This window comes from Oncorhynchus masou, chromosome 32, assembly GCF_036934945.1.
Source record: "Oncorhynchus masou masou isolate Uvic2021 chromosome 32, UVic_Omas_1.1, whole genome shotgun sequence".
Classification (NCBI taxonomy): Eukaryota; Metazoa; Chordata; class Actinopteri; order Salmoniformes; family Salmonidae; genus Oncorhynchus; species Oncorhynchus masou.
Window position 1 is genome coordinate 46,248,902 of NC_088243.1, and position 13,468 is coordinate 46,262,369.

Sequence of the window (13,468 nt, forward strand, 5' to 3'; positions counted from 1 at the left end):
GCATATCCTTTCCTCAGGTCCTGAACTAAAGGTAGTTAGATTTGGGTATGTCATTTTAGTCGGAAATGGAAAAAAGCAAACCTGCGAGCCACGGCGGCCCCTCATGACGAGTTCAGATATTTTGTGGCCCCCACCCCTATCAAACTTGCCCATCCCTGATTTAGGGAATGGAGTTCTCAACCTGAGTGCCAAATATCATGCCATAATATACAGTTGTCCTTTACCATATACATAGCATCAGCGTGTTCTCATCCAATTCCAATCTTCACCATGCATTACACTATTTTTGTGTTGCTGGTGATTTCCTTACCTATGGTTATTCATAAATACAAACATAATATTCACAAAGGGTTTGTGAATGAATGGCTGCATTTCCTGATGCATGGGGTGACTTGTCTCGGTGGGTGAGTCTCTTACACACACACACGATCAAATCAAATTTTATTGGTCACATACACATGGTTAGCAGATGTTAATGTGAGTGTAGCGAAATGCTTGTGCTTCTCGTTCCGACCGTGCAGTAATATCTAACAATATCTAAGTAATCTAACAATTTCACAACAACTACCTTATACACACACATTAGTGTAACGGAATGAGCGCCTCCTGCTGAGCGCCTCCTGCTGGGATACACACTACACATAGTGACTCAGACACCCCTTTTCAAGTCTATTTGTCTTTGTTTACATAGGACCAAGTGGGGAGTAGTCACGACTCTCTCCAAAGCAGCAAGGCCATACTGTGATTGTGTTTGTTTAGTCACAGCAGGGTATGTGTGTGCGCGTGGGGGAACTGTGGATCACTGAACTTATATACACACAGATGACATCCCACTCCAAATCTGCCCTCCCTGGCATGACAAAAGGGAATCCAGCCTTGGAGTCTAACCGGAGAGTTCATGCCACAGGTATTTGCTGTGCCCGCTGCCTCTGCTTCCGGCGTACGTGTGTGTACACGGCCCTGGAGGGTTGGATGCAATGTGGCCGGAAGTGATCCTCATTTACCACTCACATCTGAACAAAATCCAGTCCAATGGGAGATTTGATGAAAACCAGGGCCGCATCCACAAAGAGTCTCAGAGTAAGAGTGCTGATCTAAGATCAGCTGTGCCTTTAGATCATAATAAATAATATTGTATGGACAGATCCTAGATCAGCACTCCTACTCAGACGGTGTGTGTACGGACCCTGGTAGGTGAAACGCTGTCTAATAAATTCACATGGGAGCATAATGCAGTGTGCAGAGTACACTATTTTGACGTCCAGCACCTGCTAAGTCTACGGATATGCGTGTCATCTCTTTTCTATTCAGTAATACCCCTGTTTTGTGGAGAAAAGCAGTTGGATGTTTTTCATTGTGCTTACATACACTCTATATGATGGAGTAACCTCTTTCTATCCCTTTCTCTCGCACTCTTTTCACCCTGTTGTGCTCTCTCATTATCAGGTTCTGCCATACCTTGTTGGTGAGGAGCTGGCACACTTGAGGTACATAGTCAATGAGGCAGCCTCCACTAGGGAATGCTGGGATGTGTAGTGCAGAGGAACCTCCAAGTGCGCTGATGGACAGAAAAAGAAAGAAAGAGTTCAACTAAGGCACACAGCAATTAAATTCATATCCCTACTAAGGCTCATTCTATAAGGAGACCCGGAGTAAATTGCAGATGCATGCAGGTCATCCTATGATTCTCATAATAAATCACTTTTAGACTACCTGTGGTATAAAAAAAATGGGAACATTCTAGAGTTGGTTCTTGTTTACTTCAAAGCCTTACTCTCTGCAATTTGAATTGGCAGAGAGCGAGAGTTAGAGAAAGAGAGGGAGGTAGAGGCAGCAATAAGGGACTGTGCACGCAACCCTTCTGTCAAACATTACATGCATTTTCCGCTGACATCACTGCATGGTTTATCAGAAGCATTTAATCTCATGACAAGATTCAGACTTTGCTCACACAAGCATTTTCTGCCTCTATGTACAGAACCATAACACACACACCCTGGCATGTCCTTGATATACACTAGTTTATCCCTTAATTCAGGTTCAGCCCCACCCTGCTCTACAAACACAAGTGTTCTCAGGCATGACTGACAGGGGTGGTGGTTCCAGCTCCAGGCACATCCCTCCCTCCCTCTAACAGAACAGAACAGAAGTAGAAGAACAGGTGGAGACTGGAGAGGAGAGAGAAGGGCAATATGAACTGCACACACCCTGTTAATGCAAGAAATAGGAATGAGGTCAGACGTAAGCCTCTAAACAGACCACGTGTCCCTACGATCCACACCAAATATGATGTGTGTGTGTGCGTGTTTGCATCTAGTGCAGACACACTAGCACGGACTCCGTCACCCCAAAACGACACGACAACCCCCTCTAAAAGAAAGCAAACAACTCTCTCTCTTTTCATCAGTATCTCTCCACATGCATCTTTCTCACAGTATACAAACCCATCCAAAACCTAATTTGAACAAACATATACACACACAACCTCACAGAGAGACCAGCCATAAGGTCAGAAAGAAGAAACGTAATGTTCCCATTTGGGGGGGGTCATAGCTAAAACCATGAAGCTACACTCTCTAGAGCTGGAGGGGGTCATAGCTAAAACCATGAAGCTACACTCTCTAGAGCTGGAGGGGGTCATAGCTAAAACCATGAAGCTACACTCTCTAGAGCTGGAGGGGGTCATAGGTAAAACTATGAAGCTAGGTCATTGTGAGGACCGCTGTGTCCTTGACTTGGGGGTCCGCACACAAAAGACCTACGCTCAGCACGTTTGTTCGCTTTGCCGTAACGCCATGGACGAGAGTCGTCACTTATCCTGCTGGCTTCTTTCCCTTGTCCTCCGTTTATTTGTTTGTTTCTTCCTCTGACGTTTTCCGCTCTGGTCCCTGCAGCGTTGCTCCAGGCGTGATTAGCGTATGCTTGCTTAATCAGGAAAAAAGACCATCGCTCGGGCCCTGGGATGACTAACCAACTGGCGGTCATCATCCCCTCGTTTTTACTCCTCCCTTGCTCCTTGGGCAAAATAGAGGGATGAACCGGAGGGCTCGTTGGAGGTCCCTGGCTGATACAGTAGTGTGGGAGGGTCATGGATGAATGTTTATTATCAGTGTTTACTTGACTTGAGTATCCGTGTAACTAACTGAATGCTCATTTGACATGCATTACGCCTGAACATGCATTACGCATAGGATATGTCAAGAGGTCATACATGGTGCCACGAAGCGCTGGGGTCTAGATGCTACTGTTTGACGTGCAAGAGGGATCACGACGGCCCAATAGCCTTCATAAACCATGTTTTTTCATAGTCTGATTTAGATTGAATGCCAGTCTAAGGCCGTATCTGGTGTTCTACAGTATTGGTGCAGTGTTTTTAACCTTAGACAACAAGCTATATGGCTAACGGACCTGGGTTCACATAGTATTTACATAGTTCAAATCCTTTCAGCATTTTGATTGAGCATGCCTGGAGTGCCTGATGGGCAGGGTTTGCACTTTTGGGGTTATTCCATTGCTCCAGGCAAGCTCAATCAAGGGCAACATAATTAAAAAAATAGAAAGAACACAAACACTGTTTGAACCAAGGACTCTATTCAGGTCTCCATATAAACTACATGGGCATTAATATGGAGTTGGTCCCCTTTTTGTTGATATAACAGCCTCCACTCCTCTGGGAAGGCTTTCCACTAGATGTTGGAACATTGCAGCGGGGACTTGCTTCCATTCAACCACAACAGCATTAGTGAAGTTGGGCACTGATATTGAGCGATTAGGCCTTGCTCGTAGTTGGCGTCCCAATTCATCCCAAAGGTGTTTGATGGGGTTGAGGACATAGGTCTGGGTAAGGCCAGTCAAGTTCTTCCGCACCGATCTCAACAAACTATTTCTGTATAGACCTCACTTGGAGCACGGGGGCAATGTCATACTGAAACAGGAAAGGGCCTTCCACAAACTGTTGGCACAAAGTTAGAACCACAGAATCGTCTACAATGTCACTGGATGCTGTAGCGTTAAGATTTCCCTCCACTGGAACTAAGGGGCCTAGCCAGAACCATGAAAAACAGCCCTAGACCATTATTCCTCCTCCACGAAACATTATAGTTGGCACTATGCATTCAGGGCAGGTAGCATTCTCCTGGCATCCGCCAAACCCAGATTAGTCTGTCGGACTGCCAGATATTGAAGTGTGATTCATCACTCCAGAGAACGTGTTTCCACTACTCCAGAGTCCAAAGGCGGCGAGCTTTACACCACTCAAGCCAATGCTTGGCATTGCGCATGGTAATCTTAGGCTTGTTTGCGGCTGCTTGGCCATGGAAACCCATTTCATGAAGCTCCAGACGAACAGTTCTTGTGCTGAGTGTTGCAACTGAGGACAGACGATTTTTATATGCTATGCGCTTCAGCACTCGGCGGTCCCGTTCTGTGAGCTTTTGTGGCCTATCACTTCGCGACGGAGCCGTTGTTGCTCCTAGTCATTTTCACTTCACAATAACAGCACTTACAGTTGACTGGGGCAGCTCTAGCAGAGCAGAAACTTGACAGGCAGAAACTGACTTATTGGGAAGGCGGCATCCTATGACGTGCCACGTTGAAAGTCAGCTGGCCATTCTACTGCCCATGTTTGTCTATGGAGATTGCATGGCGGTGTGCTTAATTTTATACACCTGTCAGAAACGAGTGTGGCTGAAATAGCCGAATCCTCCAATTTGAAGGGGTATCCACGTACTTTTGTATATATAGTGTAATGATCTATATATATATTTTTTACCTTTATTTAACTAGGTAAGTAAGTTAAGAACAAATTCTTATTTACAATGACGACTTACCGAAGAGTGGGTTAACTGCCTTGTTCAGGGGCAGAACAACATATTTTTACCTTGTCAGCTCGGGGATTCGGTCCAGCAACTTTTCGGTTACTGGCCCAACGCTCTAACCACTTAGCTACATTTCTGGGCTGCATTTCTATCTGCAACATTTCCCCTTACTGAACACACCCCTGACGGCACAATGCCACAAGGTGTGGTGGGAAACGATGATGATATAGTATGGGTCAGACAGAGGCTGTAACCGGGCCATATTATCCAGGTATGAGGGGGAGTTGCCAGAGCACATTGTGGGAGGCAGATAATCTAAGCTGTGACTTCTCATCAGTAGATGAATCATGTCTGAATGTTTGTTACACAATGTGGGCTGCGACCACTTTCATTTAATGCAGTTTTACAACGCTACATGTTGTGGTTTAGTCACTATCCAGTGTTCCTCACAATTTAGATACAACATCCTCAGTCATGACTCTAGTATCAGTGTATTGCTTGACAAACTACTAATAATGTCAGTTGTTCTTTACCTTGTTCAGGGTTGATATATATTGTGCTACTTCAAACATAGATCAATGATGCCATATTGTCACCAACATAGAAATATAATTAAATCAAAATGCTGTGGTCTGATGAGCTATGCCATTGATAGTAATTATATTTCTATGGTGACCAAGCCCTCTGAATTGTGAACGATGCATTCCAAATAGGTCATACTGCCATGATGAGAGCCCGATGCACATATTAGCATTGCTCTCTGTGCTTTTTTGTTGTTGTCTAAATGCTACAATGACCAACGCAAAGCAGCTCACGACAACGAAGACAAATCCTCCGACTGTAAAAGTCTATCCGCCCACAGATCCATCTAAGAATAACCTCATTTCATTCAGATGTAAATGCAGACATAGACGCACAGAATGGTCGACTCACCAGTTAATTAGCGAACTCGTCACTCACGCGTGTTGATTGCGTTTGTGAACAAAGACACTTTCAATTGTCATTGTAATGACGCACGCCTCAAATTGTCAATTGAATGAAGGCTGATTAATCACTAGCGTCTGATGCTGCCAGATGAACTGTGGAAATGGAAAGAAGATATTTATTGTGTATTTGTCAAGGTATTTGAGAAGATGTTTCATATGCATTGGACCCAAAATGCGTGCTCTACTTCACTTAATTTTAAGTTGCTTAAAGTAATAGTAGTAGTATTAGCAGTCTTGTGATTGCTGTGCAGTTTTGATTATAAAACGTAACGATTCATTGTAGCGTTTGCATAGTAACAGTGTCTGAAAAAGTACCCAACTGTCATCCTTGAGTAAAAGTAAAAGATACCTTAATAGAATATGACTCAAGTAAAAGTCACCTAGTAAAATCCTACTTGAGTAAAAGTCTAAGAATTTGGTTCAAAATATACTTAAGTATCAAAAGTAAAAGTATAAATCATTTTCAAATTCCTTATATTAAGCAAACCAGATTAAGCAAACCACCATTGTCATGTTATTTAAATTTACGGAAAGCCAGGGGCACACTCCAAATCTCAGACATTTACAAACAAAGCATTTGTGTTTAGTGAGTCCGCCAGATCAGAGGCAGTAGGGATGGCCAGGGATGTTCGGTTGATAAGTGCGTGAATGAGACTATTTTCTTGTCCTGCTAAGCATTCAAAATGTAACAAGTACTTTTGGGTGTCAAGGAAAATGTATGGAGTAAAAAGTACAATGTTTTCTTAAGGAATGTAGTGAAGTAAAAGTAGTCAAAAATATAAATAGTAAGATACAGATAACCCAAAAAACTACTTAAGTAGTACTTTAAAGTATTTTTACTTAAGTACTTTACACCACTGCATAGTAGAGTGGAAAGGATTAAAATGGACACATAATATAGTTTTAAATATTGGTATGAAAAAAGTTGCAGATTAGCAGGAGCTTGTTTGACAAGTGTAGGTCCATAGCCAGGGTTCATTCAAGGTTCAATCATGTATGGTGATGGTACTATACACAAAAGTGAAGGAAATTGCTTTATTGCTTTAAGACTGTTGATTGTCTGAGTGAATGCGTGTGTAAGGGCCAGGGAATCACCTTGTAAGATTCAAACTGACAAAGGCACAAATGCTGACAAATGCTTCACTCCACCTGAGTCACCAAAGGTAATCTCCTGCGTTGATTACGTCATGGGTGGTCTTGTCACTGCATGAGTGTGTATATGTTTGTGTATGTCCTGTATTCAGTAAATATGTCATACGGAAGGCTACGTTGCTTGAGGGGGGGGGGGGGGTTGTTCACACAATGACTCCTATCCATTGTCGGTGGAGTGCTACGAGTGGAGTCACCAGCACAGGCAGAAGCAGGGACACCTCAGGGGTCCTTGGAGAAGGGTATCATGGGACCAAAAATGGCTAAGGACTTTGGCCAAACGTCGTCGTAATTCATTTCAATTCAGTGAGCCGTAGTCACCAGATGAGCGTTAATCTTTCTGTGCATACATGACATGGTATACAAGTGCTCACTAAAAAGCATGAGCTGGCGCACAACCAGAGAAAATGATTTAGTGTAGAGGTGCTGACTAACGGTGGATACACTGTAAGCTATAAAAACAAAGAGTCGCACACTCCATATGCACAACCTCCCAGTAATCTATTGGGTAAAAAAACACCAACGTTTCGGCATCACTGTGCCTTCTTCGGGGTCAAGTGCTCACTGACAGCGTTTTGCAAATAAATGACATGGTCTCAATGTCACTGAAAGCATCCGTTTCGACGAGCATCATAGTTCTCTGTGAAAGCCGAGGCCCTACCCCCGAAAGAGGTGTCACCAAAAGATCCTCAAACCCCCCCAAAGTAGAATATGTCACTAGTCCTAAGTAGCATGAGTGTATCCCTATTTTTTTGGACCAGCCAGCACCTCTTCGGTCATTGTCTTCAGGCAACAGTTTGGCACTGTCGTGAACCCCTAGCCTGGTAAAACACTCTCATTACCTGTTCAGTTGTTTCAATCCCACTTTATCTATGTGGAATCTTGTAATTTGCTGATATGCCCCTGGTGTAAAGGGCTTCAGTGGTACAATTTGGCTAATGGGGGGGAAGTAAAGTGTCTCATTGAGCTGAAAGAGAAGGTCAAAAGTGAATTTGGAATATTTGGGAAAATGTAACATTCAGATCACACCCAACCCACTTCATTGGCACAGAGGGTTCCCAAAGTTCCCATAGACCTAAATCATTTAACATTTAAGTCATTTAGCAGACGCTCTTATCCAGAGCGACTTACAAATTGGTGAATTCACCTTCTGACATCCAGTGGAACAGCCACTTTACAATAGTGTGTACAGTGCATTTCCTGTTTTAGCCTAATGACACTCCATTTTATCCGTGGCAATATGCATCTGGAACACAGCTGTTCTAGTTCATGTCCTGACATACCAAAAAGAGTTTCTAGAGAAACTTTGATTACGACAGAAAGGTTTCTAGAGAAACTTGAATTGTGACAAAGACAGCTTCCACAAACCAAAGAACCTCAAGGGCATAAGCTAAAATTGTGGCCTAGTAGAAAATACTTAATTCATGATAATACCACCTGGAAAACTAGGAATTGTGGGTAACGTAGTCCCACGACCCTTCCTCCGTCACTCAGTCAGAACCCAAAGCAGGTAACTCAGGGAGGGATGATGATGGGTCAACCATGGACACAACAACCATGACAGGGGTGAGGCTGAAGTCTGGCAGCATGGTGTCGTGTAGAAAAAGAATCCCCCCCCCCCCCCCACACAGTGCAGCACCTGGAATTCCTTGGGTGCTTTTGATATTCATGAGGGAGTGGGTAAGGTCTGTGGACTCGCTCAGTCATCGGTGCATTGAGGAACAATCACAATTATGTTGCAAGGATAGGTGTGTGTGTGTGTGTGTGTGTGTGTGTGTGTGTGTGTGTGTGTGTGTGTGTGTGTGTGTGTGTGTGTGTGTGTGTGTGTGTGTGTGTGAGAGGAGTGTTCTGGTGGGTGCCCGCGGCTATGCTATGCTGCTCCCTCTAGATATATGGGGTTATAGGCAGCTACAGGAGAAATATTATAGAGAGGAACAACGCAAATAACTTGGCTGCTTACCATGGCTCACAAGTACACATATGGAAAAGCATACAAGCACACTAGAGATGTGTAATGCATGTATTACAAGCAAAGGCAATTGCATTCACATAAGCACACACACAGACCCAAACATTGCTCTGCCGCAGCCTAAAACTGTCTCTCTCTGTTGATTTTCTTTGGCTCCCAAATAGGCTTTGGTTTGGGGGCAGAGACAGTGCCCACTCGATTATTTTATGTAACACTGCAGGTTTTCTGGGTAGAGCGAGAGGCTAACGACTCATCTCATAGACTGACTGGGTACAGTCAGGTCCAGACCAGCCAACGGTGGAGAAGAAAAGTGAGAGAATGGAGAAAAAAGGAGAGATAACAGGGAGGCAGGAAAATGAGTAAAGAGAAGGATGGAAGAGACATGGGCTGTCAATCTAAACCTTGTATATGGCTGACATTGGTAGATGCCTTGTATATGGCTGACATTGGTAGATGCCTTGTATATGGCTGGCATTGGTAGATGCCTTGTATATGGCTGACATTGGTAGATGCCTTGTATATGGCTGACATTGGTAGATGCCTTGGCTGACATAACCATGTCCATTTAACGTTAACTGATTTAAAGACAATCGGTAGCATGAAATTGAACTTGAGGTTCAAGTCATTTCAAAAGATAGCACAGCCTGTCCTTATTCAAGTGGCTATTGAATGTACTTCTGAATAACAACAGTACATGTGAAGGTTTTTTGTATGCCGCACTTCAATATCCCAATGAGAGGAACGAAGTCAACTGCATAAACACAAAAGCGTAGGTGAAGATCCTCTCTTAACCGAATCAATGCGCGAGGAAGAGTGGTGAGGACCAGGCATGAAAGTATTTAAGTCCGAGCGAACTAGCGTACAAACGAACGCACAATAGCTGCAGCCCATGTATAGGCAAGTACATACATGGGTGTCAGTGGAGTAGCTATGAAGTATAGTATCTCTCTCTGGAACGGCTGGTCTGTTTGAAAAGAGAGAGAAAGGTACAACGTCATAGCTCTGAGGGGATTAAAAAAGATTCACTTTCTCCCAGAATGCCCTAGATCCTGGAGCTACCGCAGTCCTCCAAGGAAAGAGAAAAGGAGAGAGGGAAATGAGATATCAAACGTCTCTCTCAAGTCCCACTCTCTTTCCTTCTCTCTTTGAGGCTCCGCCAGCAAGACTGACTGGGAGATGAGAGAGAGATCAGGAGCGGAGAGGAGGATGAGGGGAGAAGGAGGGGGAGAGAGAGAGAGAGAGTGAGAATGAGGAGAGAGTAAAAGGAAAGAGAAAACGTTTTCTTTGCCGGGTCAGTTTCAAGGGAAGGGGGACGGAAAGCCAGGGCCAAAGTGGAGGGAGAACACAAGCATAATGTATTGTGTCATTTTGGAGTCACTTTTATTGTAAATAAGAATATAATATGTTTCTGAACACTTCTACATTAATGTGGATGCTATCATGATCATGGATAGTCCTGAATAACAGACATGCTAACCTCTCACCATTAAAATAACAGGGGAAGTTAGCATTTTTGGGGGGTATGATATTTGTGGGTTTAACTTTCTCACTCATCATTATTCGTAATCCACATTAATGTAGAAGTGTTTATGTAATCCTTGCGCGTTAAGAATATGGGTACAAATACTAAACTTTTCACTGTTTTAATACACATATGTGAATTTGTTCTAACACTATTGGTCTAAAACGGTTTACCCAATATGGATGAGTATACCTCAAATTAAAGCCGACAATGCTGGAGTAGAGCCAAAGCAACAAAAAATGTCTCGCTGTCCCAATACTTTTGAAGCTCGCACGCACGCACACACGCAAAGTCATAAGGCCCAAAGTCAACATGAAAATACTACACTCAAGCAAGCATGCATAAACATACAAACATGAAATAGCTTGAGACTAAAGTTATTGAGGTAAATACGGAATTAAAATCTTCGGAATCTATGCTACGTTGTTCGGGCTCAACCTTTCTGCTCAAAGGGACAGATATGTTCATATTATAGTAGGGTCTGCTGTGCAGCCCTCTCTCCTACATCTCTCCTCCCCAGCGCCACACGCTCCCCCTTTCCCGCTCTCCTCTTTCATGCCTTTAGCCTCTTTCTGTCCATTCTCCTCACTCAACTGGCCGAGGAGGGCGCCGAACGCCACTGCAGCCTGGTGTAGCACATGGGCAAGGTCAAGCCTGCGAACGCACAAACACAGACACACATAGCTGAGCTGGCATGCATCTCCTCTTGGTTGTTAGTAGGGTGGATGCAAGCATTCTCAACCTCATTGAAAATAAATATGGCACATTTTCAAATCTGTTACTGCAATCGCAATTCACTTCCTGAATTGATGGGAATGGAAATTTAGTTGACGAATGACCCCGACCCCGGTGGTCTATAGCACTGTCAGAGAGTACTTCAATGTCGTGTGGAGAGTGCAGGGGACTAACTTATAAACAAAACATCTTTAAGTGTATTTGTATTCACTAGTCAGAATAAGAAGTCTCAATTGGTGGGAATGAAATGGAACAAGTCACATCCATTAGATTGCTCTGAGTTTTAATTGATGAAAATTTATCCTCATATGAAATTTGTCTGTAGCAAAGTGATGAAATCTGTTGGTATCATCAGAAAGATCAATGGTTCGTTCATCAGGCTTGCTTCCTAAGTCTATAATAGAGCTTAATTTGCTCAACTCTCATTTACTGTAATATTGTCTGGCCCAGTATATATGCCTCCTACCTACACAAATTACTCATCATACAAAATAAATGTGCAAGACTAACCTTCTCTAATTACCTGGCTCCGTCCGCACATTTGTTTAAGAAACGCAATATCTTGTCTATTTACGACATTAATATATGCCAATTATACACTTTCATCTACAAATACTCATAGCTCCCAGACAGTTTACCTAAACCCTTCAATGGATTCTTCCAGAGTAATTCTGAAATCCAACTACATAAAACAAGACACTGCGATAACCTTCACCCCTCCCCACTGCCGCACCTCACATAGAGAATTGACTATCAGATACAGAGGTACCATCCCCTGGAATTCTTATCTTCACATTGCCAAAACCTCATCATCCTTCAATAACGTCAAGTTAAGACTGGGGGTCAGCCCGATGAACCTAACTACCCAATAATCCCCTCCAAGTAGCCTAACTCACACACAATCACACATTGTTTGCGAGACAGAGCGCGAGCACAAGACAGAGCGCCAGCGCGAGACAGAGCTGGAGACAGAGAAGGGGAACGAAAGATGGAGGAAAGGAGAAAGAGCTAGAGAGAATAGATGACCAACAGGGAGACAGTGAGAGAAAGAGACAGCCAGAGATAATGAGAGAAGAAAGGGAAAGAGAGAAAATGGAGGACAGGAGAAACAGTGTGAGGAGAAGTAAAAAAAAAAAAAGGGAGACAAAGAGTGCTGGGTTGTAGACCGAGAGAGTGAGGAAAGTCGAGGGAGAGGAGGGATGAAAAGAGACAGAGATAGAGGGGGCAGAGGCCCCTTAACCTGGTATGACAGGGAGTGCGCTCTTAAATAAACATCTCCAGAGATTATTCCAAGCACGAATGGCCAGACCAGGCCGGCTAGAGGGGGGCATGGGGTCAAGAGAGGGGATGTTTACATACCTGACACTCTGCCCTGACACACACATGCACACACACACAAACGTATGTAGGGTACACATATGCACACACTTACGAACACTTAGATGTACAAACATATATGTGAATTAAGCAAGTACACACACACACACACACACACACACACACACACACACACACACACACACACACACACACGCGAATGAGCACTCACACACACTCATGCCCACAGACGCACAGTCACTCTCAGCCCCAGACACTGACTATGTGTCATCTATCTCTTTTGTTCTTCTTCTTTCTTTTTAAAGGAACACGAGTCCAGACACTGGCATGTCGAATTATACATTGATGACATCATGCGCTGCGGTTTTCACAATGCATTTTTGTTTATCATCTTCTTACGCCTTACATGTTCTCCATCTGCATCCTACAAGTCTGTCTCATCTAGTCAAGTTTTTGAGGAGATTTGGGGCCAACTGTCTGGCAGTAATGGTCAGAAATGCAAATCGGAACATCTTTCTCCAGCCAGGAGAAAGGGCTCCTCTAGAGCCTGGTTCTCTACAAGGTTTTGTCCTACTTATAAGGAGTTGTTGCTTGCCACTGTCACATTGGCTTGCTCTTAAAGGCCCAGGGCAGTCAAAAATGCTATTTTACAATGTTTTATATATACAGAAATTATTCACATCCCTTGACTTTTTCCACATTTTGGTGTGTTACAGCCTGAATTTAAGATGGTTTAAATTTGCCTCAAAGAAGGCCACCTATTGGTAGATGGGTAAAAAAAGAAGAAGCAGACTTTGAATATCCCTTATTAATTACCCCCGAGTCAATACATGTTAGAATCACCTTTGGCAGTGATTCCAACTGTGTGTCTTTCTGGGTAAGTCTCGAAGAGCTTTGCACACCTGGATTGTACAATATTTGCATATTACTATTTGTTTAATTCTTCAATATA

At 43.5% G+C, this 13,468-nt stretch overlaps 1 protein-coding gene across 1 annotated transcript in view; it reads right to left on the minus strand.

Moving 5' to 3' along the window:
* babam2 (BRISC and BRCA1 A complex member 2) overlaps positions 1-13,468 on the minus strand; it is a 216,333-nt gene that overhangs the window by 40,551 nt on the left and 162,314 nt on the right. The window contains exon 8 of the mRNA XM_064954260.1: positions 1,459-1,558. Coding sequence (XP_064810332.1) covers positions 1,459-1,558 — 100 coding nt within the window. The remainder of the gene's footprint in view (positions 1-1,458; positions 1,559-13,468) is intronic.